Here is a 17,813-nt window from a genome sequence, read left to right as displayed (position 1 = left end):
CATCCCTTTAAAACATACATAAACAATAAACTTACCTGAAAGGAATGACACCATCTAAAGTCTGATGTATGGTTGGAGGATGAGAGAGCGCGAACCCTTTGCTAAGTAAAGTTGGATGAGCTCGATACACCTGTAGTGCCAAGTCTTCTACCAGCTCCATGTCTTCATCAAGGTCATCACCTTCAAGGAAAATATTGAACCCTTTAAGTTATCTACAAAGAAAAAACTAGTATGGAAAATCCTCATTAAGAGATCCTCAGGTGTACTCAGGTGTCAGTCCTCTAGTGAAGGGGTTAATTACTTCCTGAGGTCACTTCTATTACATCAGGTTCATTCATTTTATCCAGGAACAGTACTCTAATTATTTAAATTTATCTAAAACTTGAGAGGTGTTCATTATACACAAGAAAAGGCAACATACTCAGTACATTTGCTGATGTTTGGCAACTATAAGGCCTCTTTATTACCCCCTATGGCTAAATGCTTGCTAAACCAGAGCACTAGAGGCAGGCAAAGTTAGAATGGTAATATCAATTTTGCTAGTGATGGAAACTTTGCCTTTTTCTGCTGCCAGAACTAACTTAGTCACATCTGCTACCTGGGCCACCTTGTTTAAGAAAATTGACCATGAACCAGGAAATCCCTACATATGGTGGATTAGTGATCTGAGGTGAGGTAACTCCACTACTTGAACCCAAACTTAACCAACAGACAACTTCATCCCAACAAACCTGAAAATTAATAAATATATTTGTAGTCTCAAAAGGTCTTGAGAAAAATCAGACACCACAGATGTCTAAGACTTAGACATGGCAAATTGGTCTCGAGACAGAGATCAAAATAAAAACCCACATCACTAATATATACTATATTAAAACCTCACTCATACATACAGCAATACTTGTCATTTTCAGTATTTGACTCTTACCTGCAATAGGTGGCAAGCATAGATCCTTTTTGATTAGTGAAGCAGCACACAGTCCACCAAGGTATGAAAGCTCCTTCTCTAAGTGTCTCAAGGAGTCTGGTGGTGATGGTGGCCATTCATATCCCACAACCAATACCCGAAATCCATAAGTGTTGGCTCTCTCATCTTTCACATAGTCAGAGGCTGTTTCCAAAGAGAATACTACCTCGTGTCCTGGAAATAAAAAATAGTACTTGTAATGAACTTCCGATATGAAAGATACATCTGTCAGGATTAAGTTGGAGGACACTAACAATGGATATACAGTGGTCCTTTGATTAACGAATGATTCAATTAACGAAATTTCGGTTAATGAATTAGCTTCCATAAGGATTTTCAGTTCCATTAACGAACAAAACTTCGATTAACAACAGCCTTACGAGAAACACACTTTGTTGTGCGCATCAGCTGATCGGCTAGTCCGCCAATACAGTAATTGGTTCTATGTTTACATTCGTTTCCAGTGGAGTAAATATCAAGAAAGTTGTGCTCTTAAATATTTTTGCATTTTTTATATTAAATTATTGGTCATTTTGACATTTAGTTAATATATTGATAATATATACAGTACAGGGAACAGTTTTTGTGTGCTCTTCAGCTGATTGAAAAACCCACCAACACTTCTCAGTTTAACTTTGTTTACAGTGGTGTGAACATCGAGTTTGTTGGTCTCTTGAATATTTTTGCATTTTTACATTAAAATTATGGGTCATTCTGAAATTTAGTTAACATATTGATAATATACAGTGCAGAAATTATTATGAAACATAAAGAAGGCATTAGAACCAATGCACTCTGTAAAGAATATGGCATGTCATCATCGACTGCCTTTACAATCGGCTTTGATATGTAAACAAAGATGCCGGGAATACGACACACACACCTCAAAGTACGTTAAAACACAGTATTCTATTGTTTTTATTTATTATTGTACAGTACAGTGGTCCCTCGGTTAACGAATACAATTCGTTCCAGAAGGTCGTTCGTTAATCGAAACTATTGTTTCAATGGGATATTGGGTAATTGGTTCCAGCTCACTGAAAATTACATACAAAGTAAAAAAAAATGCTGTAAAGTACAATTACCTTGAGGTGTGTATGTAGAAGGCTCCTGGTTGATGATGATGATGGGAATTAGAAGTGGGGGTGGAGGAGAAGGGAGAAGAGAAGGAAGTGGGGGTGGAAGAGAAATCACCCCATGCTTCATGCCGTCATTTCACCCATAAAATTTTAAGCCCACTAGGTGTAATTCAAGATTATTTTCTTTAAATCAACACTGCACTGCACTATATATTGTCAATATGTTAAATAAATTTCAGAATGACCAATAATTGTACTGTAAAAACGTAAAAATACTCTGTGTTCGAGAGACCCACAAGCAAGATGTTTCCTCCACTGAACAGAGATACAAACTGAGGCCTTGGTGGGTGAGTGAAGTGGCTGATGGGCACACCAAAAACTAGTTTCCTGTACTGCAATTATGTTAAACAAGTGTTAAAATGACTAAAAATTTTAATATAAAACTTGGAAAATTATTGAATAGTACAACCTTCTTGATATTTACTCCAATTTTAAAGAATGTAAGCCCTAGAACCGATTTCTGTATTGGCGGACTAATCTTCCAGCTGGTGAGCAAGCCAAAGCATGTCAAAACATTTTCGTAAGAATTTCGTTAACCAAATTTTTGTTCGTTAACCGAAATGAAGATTCTTATGGAAGGTAATTCGTTAACCGAAATTTCGTTAACCGAGGGACCACTGTAGTATACTGTACAGTACAATACAGTACTGTATTTAGTTTATATTTAATGTTTTGTTAATTCTATTACTGGTATACAGTACTTTGTATGTATACTTTTTCTGTGAGTTGCAACCAATTACCCAATATCCCATTGAAATAATAGATTCAGTTAAAAAATTTTTTGGTTAACAACCGACTCTGTGGAACCAATTGTGTTCATTAATTGAGGCACTTATAAAACAAAATCCAACATACTGTATATTTGCAAGCACCACAGAATAAAAAAGTAATGGATGATATGGTAAACATTAAAGCACTCTCGCAAACACTCACTTTATATAACCTCTATCTATGCAATGTGTATGCGTTAAATAATCTTAGACCAAAACTCTGATGCCTGTGACAAGTTGTGGTACAGTAGTAAGGGAGTAAGAGCTGGAGAGAGGTAAACATCTGGTACATTTGCTGCTTGTAGATGTCACTATTCTGATGGATGATTCAGAAATAAGTTGCAAATGTTACTGATTCAGTTTGAAGGATTGTGAATAAAGAGAAAGTTTATAAGATATGTATGCAAAAGTAATGGCACAGTAATGTGACAAAGGGAGATGGGGTTAAACATAGCAGATTTATTCTTAAATTTTTTTCCTGGCAGAACCCACAAACCAGACAACAACTCTCATAATAATGTCAGTCTGGGTTGACATGTTACCCCACTGTGGGTCAACCTATCAGTCTGCTCCTCCCACCTTCAAAGGAGGAAGGTCACGTGTAACAGTTGTCCTCTGCAGATAAGAGCTGTGTCTGACCTGTCAATACATGTTGTGTCAAAGTTATGGTTTTGTCTTTTGTTCTGAACAAATTTGTAACTTTCAATTTAGTTCCAGCTGACAAAGACACTAACTCAAGAGAGGTGGAAGAGTATCTAAGCCACCTGGTTAAGGTACAGTATCTAAAAACTGTTTTGCCTTTAAGCATCAGTCTCCCCTCATGAAGGTGAGGAGGTAGGGTGCATGTCACCAACTGGTAAATTATTAGGAATACTTTAGATGCCTCTCACAACACATGAGGAAGATGGTTGACTATCAGCTTATAATGCTGTCTTTGGGGGGAAGTATTCTATCCTGATACCATTTTCAAAATAAGAGGATTCCCCCCCCCCAAAAAAAATGGGGGGGGGAGGGGGGGGGGAGACAAATAAGCCACACAATGGGATGTTTGAATTACTGGGCACCTGGATGGTAAATGGTTTTCAGGGATGGATGCACTATGATGTTTAGTTGTGTGAAAGGACAGCTAATAGTCAGATAGATACCTTTTGGGAATTATTTTGGATGAGAAGCAGATATGGTAACTTCTGGGCCATGTATTGAAAGGGAAATACTGTACTACAATAAAACATCTGTTACACCAGTTAAAGTGAACGAGTGAACAGCGGAGAATCTAACCATCCTGTATAATAGAAGGAAAATGCTTCAAGTGATGAAAAAATAAGGAAAAATAAAAATCTAATCCATACCTGGTAAAATTACTGTTTGTTCTGGCCAATTCTGACTACCAGAGAACTTATTGAGAACAGCCCAGTAAGGAGGTGGTGCCCCATCTTGACCATGAAAAACTTGAGGGTTTCGGTCCTGGCCCTCAGGAAGTGCTGCCAAGCTACTCAAGTTCAAGCCACCAATATCTTTGCTGCTCAGGCTTGGAATGTAAACCTAAAAGAAACAAATGAACTTTATTATCTTATATACCCAGTACACGGGAATCTTATAATATATTTACTGCACATACATTTTACAGCTATTTACTGGTCAAAGCCAATGTCACATTTTCTTGATCTTTAGGATAAGTTTATAAACATTTCACCCCTTATGCAGGTTCTTTCATCGTAAGTCACACTTGTGTCTCCTGCTGTCCACTATAATGGATCAAGCTATAGAAATTCCTCTTTGAAATCTGATAAATGTGAGACTGACTGAACCCATCTTCTCCATGAACATCACTGTAGCCTTTTGCTGTCAGGTACAACAAAGCCATGCCTCCATCTGTGCTGAAGGATTCCAAATTTTTTAATTCTTCTGTTAGCATTTGATTGATAAATATCAGATACTATTATACCATTTCTTGTTGTAACCACAAAAAAGGCTTTCATGAGCTCAGTCCATTCCTTTTGATTCATCAGCTAAGGTAAGATTAACTTTAGCTTACATTTTTTTCCTTATGCTGCTCTCATTCCAAGAACTAAGTAATTCAGACAAAATAATGAATCAGTTTTTCATTACTGTATGTGTTTAATAATCTTTGGTGAACATCACTCATCTGAATAAGGATTGATGCAGATCAATAAGTTACACTAAAACACTAGAGAGCAATAGTTAAACAACACAATAAAACATATATAATATAACCTGCAAGGAGTCCTCTGGCTGAGCTGTGCCACACTGGGGGTCAAATTCCAAGGTCATCCACTGGACAGCCACAGGAAAACTTACTCTGTAAAAGAAGACAAATAAGTACTGTATATAGATTTGTAAATAAATACTCTAAAACACATATTTGAATGGCAATGATAAATAATGTAAGTGAGTTGCCATGATTTTTATGCCACAAAGACAAAACTTCTCAAAATAAGGAAGAGAAACACTAACTACTAAACGTGTCTCCAAAGTGACCATAAAGCAGCATCACTAAGACTCTTGATCAATTTGTTCTTCAGATATTGTATTCCCAATCACAATTCAGATGAAAAGATGGATATTCACAAGAGGAAGAGGTAGACACAGGAGGAAGAAGAGGAGGTGACACAGGAGGAAGAGGAGGAGGTAGACACAGGAGGAAGAGAAAGAGGTAGACACAGGAGGAAGAAGAGGAGGTAGACACAGGAGGAAGAGAAAGAGGTAGACACAGGAGGAAGAGGTAGACACAGGAGGAAGAAGAGGAGGTGACACAGGAGGAAGAGGAGGAGGAGGTGGATTCCCTCACCCAGATATGGGAGAAACTCCTCCTAAATATTGTCCTGTGTTACAAGGAACCATCTGGTGGTGTGCAGTAGCAGGAAATAAAGCTCAAGAAGGTAGTACAGTATTCTTATAAATGACCAAACTGAAGGAGCAGAATCACTAAATCCCATTTTTTGAGAACAAATTAATAAAAAATCCCAAAATATAAAGGGATAAGTGTTGATAGGTACAGTAAGGAGATAATGGAGAGAGTGAGCAGAAGCAGTAAAAGAGAAGGAAACTAAGAATGCCTTCCACCACCCAATAATGACTGAGGCACCAATAAACCTGTACTCTCAACTTTGCCTCAGAGAACAGTTAATAATGAAGGAACTTAGGCATTAGACCTTTCCAACAAATCTTACCGATAATTAGCAACAGCTGCTGGCCTGTATGGGTGCTCACTCTCCACCCAAGCATAATGATGACTTGTGGTGGTATGGCAGTCCTCCATTGTCTCAGGAATGATTGTTTGTTGTGTTACTAAACTGAGATTATTCAGAGCAGCAACATGTGGTAGTATCTCTTGAATCAAGCCGAGGACTGACACTGCACTCTGTAAGATTAGTTTAATAATAACTAGACTAATAAACTACAGTATATTTACATTTCTGAATACAGTATTAGGCACACGCAGGTAAAGGGTTTCTCTATACAAGGATATTGTTAAAATGTTCTCTCTACAGTATTATGTAAATGAAATACAGTGATCCCTAGGTTAACGAACGGTTCGGTTCACGAAATTTCGGTTAACAAATTACTTTCCATAAGAATCTTCAATTCGGTTAACGAACAAAAATTTGATTAACGAAACCCTTACGAACATCACGTTTTGTTGTGAGCATCAGCTGATCAGCTTAAATAATACATAGAAAATCTAAATGGGTGTCTATTTTTCTTCTCAGCACCACAAAACTCTCACTTTTAAGCTTGCCAGCCATTTTAAAGTGAATTACAAACGAAAATTTTCTCTGTGTACTGACGTTGGGACTCAAAAATACGTAATTTGACAAAATTTTGGTACGACTGGGGCAGGTCGTAAGTGCGAGTGGTCGTAAGTCGAGTAGGTCGTAAGTCGGGGAGGAGCTGTACAGACATTTTTAATTTTTTCCTTTACTCATTCCTTTCTTGGGACACATTTTAAACTTTTTGAACAAGTTGAAAGTTAGAAAAAGGCTTGTGGACACTTGCTCAGAGCTCCTTACTGCTTGACAAATTAATACCAACTGATGCCATATAGTCACCAAGTTACTTGGTTACTCAGGGCTAACTAGACTCAGGACCACTGAAGGTTCAATGAATTCAAGTAAAAACCTGTTTTATTTTTCTTATTTTTTCTATATTGCCAGATGATCACAAAAATACTCTATTATACCATATATCAATGACTGTTTTGTACAATATGAAATAAATGTAGTCCCAGAGAAAATAAATGAAAGCCACTTTCTCAATATAAAAAGACCAGAGTGTAAGCATGGAGCACATCATCTGAGTGTGTCATGGCTGTATGTAGTGCCACAACAAGTCCGGTACTGTACTTCACTACAGCTGCTACTTCTGACACCCAGCCAACCTGAGGTGAAGGAACAGTGATGGTGACAACCACCTCATATCACCGCCTCAGGGGTGTACCACACCCACCCAACAACAGATCACAGACAGAATTAAGTACAATCTCTAATTATATTTACTATCTATGAGATTGTGTACAATATAATGTATGGGTATAAGGCCTGAAAATTTTTCTATAATTCAAGACCTTTAGATTTTTTAACTAAGATTTTTTTATAGTAGCAAGTTTTTGAGACCCATAAATGTAAACTCTTTTCCATAAGAACTTAAATTTGATTTGTATAAATTCAATGTGCAGGAAGTTTTTCAAGAAGGCAACTCTTGTATAAATAGAAGGAGTACCTCACATGCATGAAAACAAATTTTATTACAGTCAAAATATAGACTGACCCGAGGATCTGAGGTGGCCACTGGTCCTATGTGAGACAGCACAAGAGGCAGCAGCATGGTCAACAGGGGAGCACTGCCTAACACTTCAACAGCTGTTTCATCTCCCACCCCAAGGCCCATGATCATCAATTCCGTGGCAACACGCACAATGCTTCCAGCCATGGCCAAGGCAGACTTACGAGCTTGTTGCTCGGCTATTTCTCTTGTGCTTCTCTGGCTTTCAGGGTCTTGAGGTGTACTGTAAAATTATTATTGGCATCAAGTGATTTTCAGGAGAAGGTGCAGTGCTGATGGGTGATGCTGACTTATGTGAAGTTAAGAGGTAAACCATACTTGGGGCCTTGTTGCTGAGGGAGAGTACCATAGCAGAACACATGTTTTAAAACAGTATGAATGAATGGATGACAAAGAATGAAGGTAAAATATGTAAGTATTTGCCTTTCTTCCCAGCCACCCCAGATGAAGCAGCAAAAAGTATAAGAAAACGATAAATGACAAGATATGAAAATTATGAATACCAAAGTCAATAATTGTTCAAACACAGATACACGAGAGTACCCCACCACACCCATCTCACTCCTACCACTTATAGTTATCAAAACAAACAAATACACAATCTAATATTTTATGAACAAGAAATACAACTATTCTTTGAACTTACCTATAGTACATGATGTGGGGTATTTGTCCACGTATATGATTTGTTCCATTGACAGACAGACTACAGGCAGAAAATGTAAACGTGGTGCCATCTGGACCCTTAACAGATGCCAGACCGCCATCACCATTACTGGTTCTTCCACCATGGTTGCACAGTCGTATGGCGTACTTTACACTTTCCTGTCAAACAATGTTATCTCACTATAAAATATGCATTAAAAAGAAATGTTAAATTATGGTGAGTTTCTTTCTAATATCTATTAAAACAATAAATTTTCATATATACTCGTACATTTATGGGACACAGCTGCAGAGACAACCAACCTGCACCAAAATATCAAAATATTTGAGAGCCACTTTTTTCTTTTTATTTTTTACTACGTATTTCAGATTTTTCAAACAAGATTCTTCGTACCTTTATTGGAACTGGTCTCTCAAATTTAATTTCAACAATGTCTGCCACAGAGTCATCTGGTCCAAATGTTCCTCTTGCCATCTCCATGACACCCCACCTCTCTAGAGTATGTGAAGGATCTTGTCCACCTCCACCACTCTCATCCATCACCTCAACTTCATAATCATAAGTTCCAACACCTCCATATACACAGACACCGGCAATAACAATACCAGGTCGGTCTGCAGAAAAACATATAGCATCTGGTGAACCATTCCCTGTGTTCCAGGTGCGGCTCTGAGAGGTGCGGGTGAATCTTGAGGGGGTGATGTGAAGAACCCTTCCACCTGCAGGTACTTCTCCCTGGACAAGAGAAATATTATTGAAACACATATAATATATAAGTCCAGGGACTAACAAGTTGAATGCTGAAACCCATATGCAAGGCAGCACATAACATTTACACCTTGGTGTCAGGGAATTAGACAACAGATCATGAATGTGGGCACAGATTGACCAATGAGTGTGCTAAATGAGGTGGATTCAGCTGTGGGAGTACAACATTGCTGGATTAAAAGTTCAGCTGTTGGTAACACTGCCACACAACATTGTTTCTCATACATGATTTGAATTTTTTTAGCACTCATCATGGCTACAATGAAGTAATCTCGGCCAGGCACAACTTATATAGAAAATTGGTCCCTAATTTGTTAACAATGTTTTATCAAACTGACACAAATAGAATGAATCAGTGAGTAGCTTTACAGGACTGGTGGTGGGCTATAAGTAGATACCTGGACGCCTCTAAAACATAACCCCATTGATTTATGTACTTTTATTGAGGTGAGAGCCATGAGGGTCAACACATTGTGGAGGAAAGGTCACCGGTGGACACTGATCTTGTACCTCTGGCATCCATGACCAAACTGGGCTATAATTTGTAGGCCACAGTAACCTTCTGCATTCTTTAAGGAAAGATGATGATGATGATGATATTATCTGAATGTGTACTGTATCTGCTTGTGTTATTCTGAGAGAGTTTACAAAGATCACCTTTCTGAATAGGAAGAAAGAGAACATGAATACTGTACATAATGAGAGAGAGAAAGACTTTAATATATCAGTAATAGAAAGAAGTCCCTTTAATAATTATAAACTAGTACACAATATTGACTGTAAGGTGATCATGTAAATTGTGAAATTATATTTACAGAGAAGAGAAATCCAAAACTACAAACCTCTGCGGAGTTTGTTTCTGCTGACAACTCTGCCACAGTAGCAGCCAACAAGAGGCATGTATTATGTACCAGGGCAGGCAGGGGGGTAACCCTCTCCCCTCTCAGGGCCTGGCGAACACTACCACACGCCACTCCAAGCAGGCGATCTAATACTTCACGAAACGTCCATACAATTCCAACCCCATTATCAACCTGTAATTCAAAATTATTCAGCATGATTTTCATTACTAAATGAGCATTAGTGTATCATCTTTTATGTCTAATTACAATAACAGTAGTTATAACAGACTTTCAATATACTGTACAGTAAAACTTCACGATATCAGACTAACTGAGGGAAGGTTGATCTGATAGATCCATTCATCTGATAAGCCTGATACTAATCTACTGGATATCAGATGGTTATAAAACTCTTGTATATGTTACAAATAATTTGTAACCAACTCACATGTGTTTTATAAGTCATATGCTCCACTAGTAATGGGTATCGGTACAAATCCCCAGGTTGAAGTGTTGAAAGAGCTGCATTGTCAGCTGGTGATGGGCGGTGGGCGACCTCTGCATCAGGGTCAGTTAGTATGGGGCAGGTTGCTCGTAACTTAACAGTAGGAGAGCAGAGAGAGGCCAACACAGCACTAAGGAGGCGATCACTATCGCGGGTCTCATCCATTCCCTGCAGCAGAAAAATATATTCAAACAACGATTTTGTTCAGCACAGAGGACATTGTACTGTACATAAGGGTTCAGAGTAACTGAGGGATATATAACCATACCTTCATGATATCTCAAACTTTACTTAAATCTACACATTATTTAGTATTCACATGCTGTAGGAGATATATATTTGTTTTTAGATATACAGAATGTTGTAGTAAAGGTAAGGCAAAACTCACTTTAGTCACCATATCTCTTGACTGCAGAAGATCACAGAGACAAGCCCACTTGAGCTGACCCGTGGGGTAAAAAGCATGGAAACAAGATACAAATGTCTTGTGACATTCATCTAGCACAGAAACTACCATCCGCATCAATGGTCCGGTATCTGAAATATTAAGAAGAATATTAATGATCATATTACGTCAATGAAGAGAAGCTTTACATTTCATAATAAAGTGATGGGAAAACATCTGCTTTTTTATACAGTAAATTTATATCATCTATGAATACTCTCTGTCTTCAGAAGGTTGACTCAAGCCAGGATTCACAGTGCTGGCTGGAATAGCCATTACAAATTCTTCTAGAACCTGGCAGAAAGCCTCAATGCAAAAATTCTCAAAAGAAATCCCCCAAAATGTCCTAAATAGTGATGACAAAACAGTGGGACAGTCTTCCCACAAGTTTTGCTCAGTCTACACTACTGGTCCTGAACCAATGAAACAGATACCCCGAGGAAGAAATTCTTATTGCTCCTGAAGTGGCTGCATTATCTGTCCTTAGAGTAAACCTATAGTGAGAATGGTTACAGTGTGACTTAATGTCACCAGAATATGGTTAAAACTGATGCAACCACCCCAGGGTACAGCTAAACACACTGGCTCTGTGGCACTCTGATGCACAGAGGCCCGAGGCACCACTGAGTTGGCAGAGGAAATATTTCACACCTAATTCATTTGGCAGCCATAACCGTCTGGGTAAGTACTGTCCAACCCCTTCCTTCCGTAGTACAGTATTATCCTACCATCCCAGGCAGGTTAATCTATCTACTACCTGTGATAATATCTGCCATAAGAGGTCCACTGGAAAAACACACATATTAGACATGAAGCTTAAGTTCAAGATCACATAAGTCTTAAAAAAGAATAATGCAGAATGATTAAGACTACAATGAAAGATCAGTGAAGATACAGTACCTGTACTGTATGTACAGAGTTGGGTCGAAAATATAAAATAAATATTTAGAATATTACCTCTTCCATTACGCATTTTGCCTTTGCGTGATGGATAAAGTGAGGGCATGGGGTCAGACAGCATCTGACGAAGGAGCCCTCGCACATCTGCAACACTTTCTGCTAGGCAGCCTTTTTCACCATTACTTCGTAATGTTCGCACTAAAAAGTTTTACATAATTATTTATTTTGAACAAAAACTATTCCTACCAGTCTTTATGAACATGTTATTATAAATTATGTCACTGGATATGTCATAAATAAAGTAAGTAAATCAATAAATAAATACAAAAAAGAGGGGTTCAATATTTTCTTCTCTTATTCATCAACAACAAGTCAGTGAAACAATATATGACAAGGTAAGGTTTTATATACATATCTTCCTTGACTACTCCAGTACAGTTCACTCAACCAACAACACCCTAACCAAGTGTTGCACACACTGTATACAAGTTACACTCAACCTCTTTTCCTTTTATCTCTCAGCTGTAAACCCTCATCATAATTAAGCAGACTTAACTTTTCAACGCAACAGTTCAGCAAGTTATCTCAAGAGTGATTTACTGTTAGTACACATAAATACAACAACTAACCTGAATTGGGATAAACTTCATTGATGTATATCCTAAGGAGACGCAAACAGGCACAACAGATGTACACAAGTCGCTGAAGATCCAACATGGCCACTGTTGGACTTGCTCCGGTACTTCCTCCATGACTCACTTGCTGCACAAGTCAAAATAAACCGTTAATAAGATGGACTTGATGAGAACACATCAGTGAACTCCTGAGAACCGTGACTCTATACAGCCTAAAATTAATGGATATCTACAGCAACAACTGTTACAGTCTTATTTAAGACAAATTCAGATATGGTAGAAATTAATCGTGTTATTTAAAGTCTACTTCAGATACATACCGGTACAGTATATATATATATATTAAAGTTTAAGAAAATAATGGCAACTTTAGATTGCAACTAAGGGTTTTGAGGAGTAATTTTTCGCCCAATGATTCTGATACTCTCCTTATTTAGGGTAAGGTTTAATGACACAGAAAGTAACACCAGATAAGTAGTCCTATTTCTCACCAACTGTCAATAATAAAGATGAGGGAGACTTTACATGCAAGATAAATCACCATTCACCTGGCTGAACATTCTTAACACAACACAACACAACACAACATAATAATGAAGTAATGGAGACAGTTAGTTGTAACATGAACGTACACACCTGCTGGCCTTTCACTTCATGAATGGATCACCAAAAATTAGCACAAGTTGAGCTTCTGTTGTATTTAGTAAGAGCAGCTTTTCCCTAAGATAGAGACGGAGCTAATTCAGTAGCGGCATATTGTATTGAGGATATAAGTACTGTATGTAGGATTAAAAAAGATTATTTTACAAGTAAATGTCCCATCATGTTAAGTGTTTATAACCTCCATGTCCAGCGACCAGGAACTTGAATATGAAAACAAGAAGGTTTAAGGTATCATGTTTAGAGAATAAAGCCCAAGAAAACACTCCCAAAAGAAGCTGTATGAAAACAACAGATAAACCGACACGCGAGAAGTGAATGGACGTGAAGCAGTTACATACAGTGAGGTCCCCCTTAATGAGTGATATGCTTTCCTGAAAGGTGCTCATTTACTGTACACTCGTTCATCGGGAACTATTTTCCCATATGATCTCGTGTTAATAACTAATGCGCCAGAATTTCTCTCGTGACAATAACAAACGTTATAGCTTACTTCTCCTACACACGACCTCAAAGTAGACCAAGCCCAGCCAAGCAAATCCAGCAATGATTGGAAAACATCCTGAAAAAAAAAGAGAAAAAAATGCATCATCAACTACAGAGTAAACACAAATTTGGTTAACTGATTATTTGGTCCAAATGTATCAACTGTAACCATCAACTAAGATTACAGATAATTTTAAAAGTTAATCACAAGGTGACCCAGGGTACTCATCACCATACTGTACACAACAAACAGCCTTAATTAACAAAAATATAGATAGACTGCAGGACTGAAGAATGAGATCCTGTTTTATGATCAAGAGATAAACAAGAGACCTATAAGATGTACGTACTACAGCCAGACAGATGTTAGAAGCAGGGTCTGCCACTGCTCATAATCATTGTAATGCTAATCAGCTGGGCATATTATCCTTGTGCACAATATACTATTGGACAGGTGTCTCAGGAACCAGTTGGGCTAGTTAGGTGAGAGTTTCAACTGTGCAGTTATTTTACTTGAAGCCCACACTGACCACAGAGGGAAACTCTAGTCCAGTTCTCAGTTTGATCAAAATTTATGTCTTTTCTCAAAGAAGAAAGGAAGGTCTTCTTATATATGTTTACTACACACTGGAAACAAACACAAAATTTAAATAAGGTAATATTACATGTAGGGCCATCCCTCTCAGTGGGATATCCTGTGTTCCCTTAAACCAACATCTAAATTAGGAGTTATTCTTAAGCCCCAGAATGATCACATATCACACACATAGACATTTACAATTCTTTACACAGTGTAAAAGCATTTGCAGCCATATTATATCACCACATCCACTCTACTAGTCTACTCTACCACATATTTCACAGTTTCTGTGATAAAATCTGGCACTTTGCCTTGCTCCTCCTAATACCCAGTCACACACCCCAGCCCTGTCAAACACCCTTAAGTGTGTGTGCACCACAGTTTGAGAACCAATGTTGTAGAATTGTCAAGAGTCTGAAGAAAAATACTTACATTTCTAACACTCATGAAAAAGCCTTTGGAGAGGATTGGAATTGCCTCTGTAGAGTCATGCACAGGTCTGGGAGTGACTGATCCCTCATGTGCCGTAATACGATATAAAAGCTGAGGTATTTGTCCAGCATTAACATCGGTTCCATTATTAGATTTCTTGGACGATTTGAAGTAGAAGATAACTCTGTAAGTGCAAATGTGTTTCAATATCAGACATATTTTATGCTTAAATTTAAATCATCAATATTAAATTTAAGATGAAGTGCTTGGTGTTAAACTACTGTACAATACATGTAATTCTAATATAATAATTAACTCTTCAACCAGACATAACAAATGATGGAAGCCATGAACCTTCTTCCATACCAACTTGTATATGTGTTTTGGCCTCAAACTAATACATCATCTCATTCTTAGATCAAAATGAAACCATCTACTGCCCAATGTTTAATAATATTGATCACATATACAGTAGATAAAATCTGGTAATTCTACATAAATAAATAAATCAAAATAGAATACCAATGGCAACTTATACTAACCATAGGTATTTATCATCACGTAATATATAAGTGAAAAACCTAAACATAAAATTTCATAAGAGTTTGACATTAAAGGGTGTGATACTCACTGGTCTTCTGTGGTGACCATACTCTGTCCTGAAGACCCACAGTCACTGCTTGGTCCACTCACACGACCCCACGCCACATACCACTTATTACCCTTTAAAAGACACACACTTGATAGTTATTACATAAAATGGGTTTGGTGTACAGACAGATATCCACAATTGATATATTGAAATAAAACACAACTTGTTACCCCTTGAAAGACATTCTTCATGGGTACTACATAAAACTGATGAGATCTTGGCACAAACAAATAATGTAGTGAAAGGTGAACACTGTGGGTCCAGATAAAGAAGTAGATCAAGTGTCAGCATTAAAGAGAATGGGAAGACTATGTATGTGGCATCTACTGTACATAACTGAAAACTTATAATAAATAACACTAAAAACAATAGCCTTGGGTGATGGAGGTACTGGATGAGGGAGGGTTAGATATTCAGGTCATAATAGTGTGCACTGATGACTGGTAAGGATAACACCAAGAGGGTTCAGGTAATGTGCTGCTCATGTACTGTGTTAAGTGACACGGGTAAGCCAAATAGACTGACCTGCACAGGGACCGGTTCATCAAAGAGCATGGGAAACTTTTGGCGTGCACCACACTCATACGGCACCTCTTCTGTTTCTGCTAATAACTCTCCGTCAGTCTCCTGGTCTCCTCCTTCAACACCAAGTTCAAATAACTGCAAAGATGAAAAAGATGCCAACACAACTTAGAAATGAAAGAGGAAAGTAATTGGTCTCATAGTTGCTAACCAATTGTGTCCTTTATGTCCGTTAAATCATATTTAATCCCAGCAGCTAGACTATTCCTTATTTTCAACACATTTCTGGACAACTTAACTGTTAAATCTATACTTTTCCAAACTGATCCACTTCCCTTCATAACATATCTTTTAACTAACACTAAGAAAAGAACAATGCACATGTGGTGTAAAAAGTAACGAAGGAGCACTCATGATGTAACAACAGACAAGAAATTATTTTGAAAACTTACAACATAATATCACAATATTTTAGGGTAAGACAGTGGTAGGCTGAGACACGTCTACACATGATAAGAAAGAGGACGTGCGTACTTGGAACAATTTCTATTATATAGTCATTTTAGGAAAACAAGACTGAAAATAAAATCTCAAGTCTTTCATAAAATGTAAGACGTGAGATGATAAATACCTTTATTTTACCCATGTATTCACCCCGTCCTCCAAACAGTCCAAAGCCACCAATGAGGACGTCGGTATCACACATGAACCGTATTGCCTCTATTGAGTGGCCAGAGTATCCCCAACCACCGCCATGACCTGTAAAACAAAAACAACAGTAAATTACCTTAATGTTTGCCAGTTCCCAATGTAACAACAAAATCACAATTAAATATACAAAGTACCAGCAAAGAACCGAGTAGAAACCCACCAGTCAGCCAGAGGTGTAGTGAGGGAGTCTAGTGCTTGGGAACAAATCATAATTTGGTTCCCCCAAAAAAACTACAACTCCACCTGTCTGTTATGATCATACTTGTAACAGTTCACAGACTGTACAATGAAAGCAGGCCAATAGACATGCATTATACAAAAGCAAGCCTATAGAGATGTATTATGAAAGCAGGGTTATGTACACATAATTTATGAAAGAATTTATGGCTTTAATTTTCATTTCTTGAGACTCATTACCCCTTTTCCACGGGATTAGATTGACTGATGGGGACACGAGAGACAGCAACTGCTGAACTTACTTTCGAACCTATTGACGGGTGTGAAGTCTTCTCTGGTATAAACCCGCACTGTAGCAACTGTCTGGGGATCATCCTCTACCACAGTCAATCCATGTTCATGAGCCCAGGTGACAGTATCAATGCATGACAGCATGTGCAGTGCAACCTGTATGGTAAATAGGTACAGAGTGACTTCAAAAGCCAATTAATTAGTGTATCCTATCATAAATGACATCATGTAAGACCTTAACATCACATCACCGACAATTCCGGCACAGAGACCCTTTTGTGATTTTCTTCCATATATGGATAATATTGCACAACCATCATGTATTGCAAACCTCCTAACATTGGTAAGCTCTGCCCTGAGGTGCTTGATGGTCGACTGTCTCTGGTACATCACTCACAAGGTTCTACAGACAACTACAGTAAGTCTTTCACAGTTTAATACACTACATTCAGTAATCATCTGAATTAACCTTTGTTCAAACCAGCTCACATGAATGGACACACAAACACATTCAGAGACCTCAACATTCCCTCCTGTAGCTCGTTTCTTCCACGTACCTGTGCCCGAGAAACTTGGTACTCAGGTAAGATGGGAAGAGATAATTCTGGTGAGAGAAGATCTCTCAGACCATCCTGCAGTCCTCCATTAGTCAGCCTCTGCGCCTCTGCTGCAACTATGTTATAACAATGCACATCTTGACGGCCATTGTCGTAGCTGGTGGTTAAGAGTAAACATGAATACTACTACTAAAGTATTGTATGATGTAAAAGAGCACTCACTAAAAATTTTCAAATTAGCAAAATCATCTACAAACACAGACTTCATTAGCCATTCTAAACAATGTTCTTTTTGATATATTCA

The 17,813-nt window shown here is 38.0% G+C and overlaps 1 protein-coding gene across 1 annotated transcript in view; it reads right to left on the bottom strand.

The window, feature by feature from the left end:
- Window positions 1–17,813, bottom strand: part of LOC121859514 (E3 ubiquitin-protein ligase MYCBP2-like) — a 162,595-nt gene that overhangs the window by 96,339 nt on the left and 48,443 nt on the right. The window contains exons 24-43 of the mRNA XM_042356373.1: window positions 17,510–17,666; window positions 16,964–17,108; window positions 16,405–16,532; window positions 15,777–15,911; window positions 15,231–15,322; window positions 14,600–14,783; window positions 13,595–13,663; window positions 12,436–12,568; window positions 11,864–12,004; window positions 10,850–10,998; window positions 10,405–10,629; window positions 9,957–10,148; window positions 8,740–9,081; window positions 8,326–8,504; window positions 7,665–7,902; window positions 6,068–6,258; window positions 5,112–5,196; window positions 4,226–4,418; window positions 929–1,141; window positions 36–180 (exon numbers count right to left, since the gene is read on the bottom strand). Coding sequence (XP_042212307.1) covers window positions 36–180; window positions 929–1,141; window positions 4,226–4,418; window positions 5,112–5,196; window positions 6,068–6,258; window positions 7,665–7,902; window positions 8,326–8,504; window positions 8,740–9,081; window positions 9,957–10,148; window positions 10,405–10,629; window positions 10,850–10,998; window positions 11,864–12,004; window positions 12,436–12,568; window positions 13,595–13,663; window positions 14,600–14,783; window positions 15,231–15,322; window positions 15,777–15,911; window positions 16,405–16,532; window positions 16,964–17,108; window positions 17,510–17,666 — 3,336 coding nt within the window. The remainder of the gene's footprint in view (window positions 1–35; window positions 181–928; window positions 1,142–4,225; window positions 4,419–5,111; window positions 5,197–6,067; window positions 6,259–7,664; window positions 7,903–8,325; window positions 8,505–8,739; window positions 9,082–9,956; window positions 10,149–10,404; window positions 10,630–10,849; window positions 10,999–11,863; window positions 12,005–12,435; window positions 12,569–13,594; window positions 13,664–14,599; window positions 14,784–15,230; window positions 15,323–15,776; window positions 15,912–16,404; window positions 16,533–16,963; window positions 17,109–17,509; window positions 17,667–17,813) is intronic.

This window comes from Homarus americanus, unplaced genomic scaffold (assembly GCF_018991925.1).
Source record: "Homarus americanus isolate GMGI-L3 unplaced genomic scaffold, GMGI_Hamer_2.0 scaffold7626, whole genome shotgun sequence".
Taxonomy (NCBI): domain Eukaryota; kingdom Metazoa; phylum Arthropoda; class Malacostraca; order Decapoda; family Nephropidae; genus Homarus; species Homarus americanus.
The sequence above is the reverse complement of the archived record's forward strand: the minus strand, read 5'-3'. Positions and strand labels throughout refer to the sequence as shown.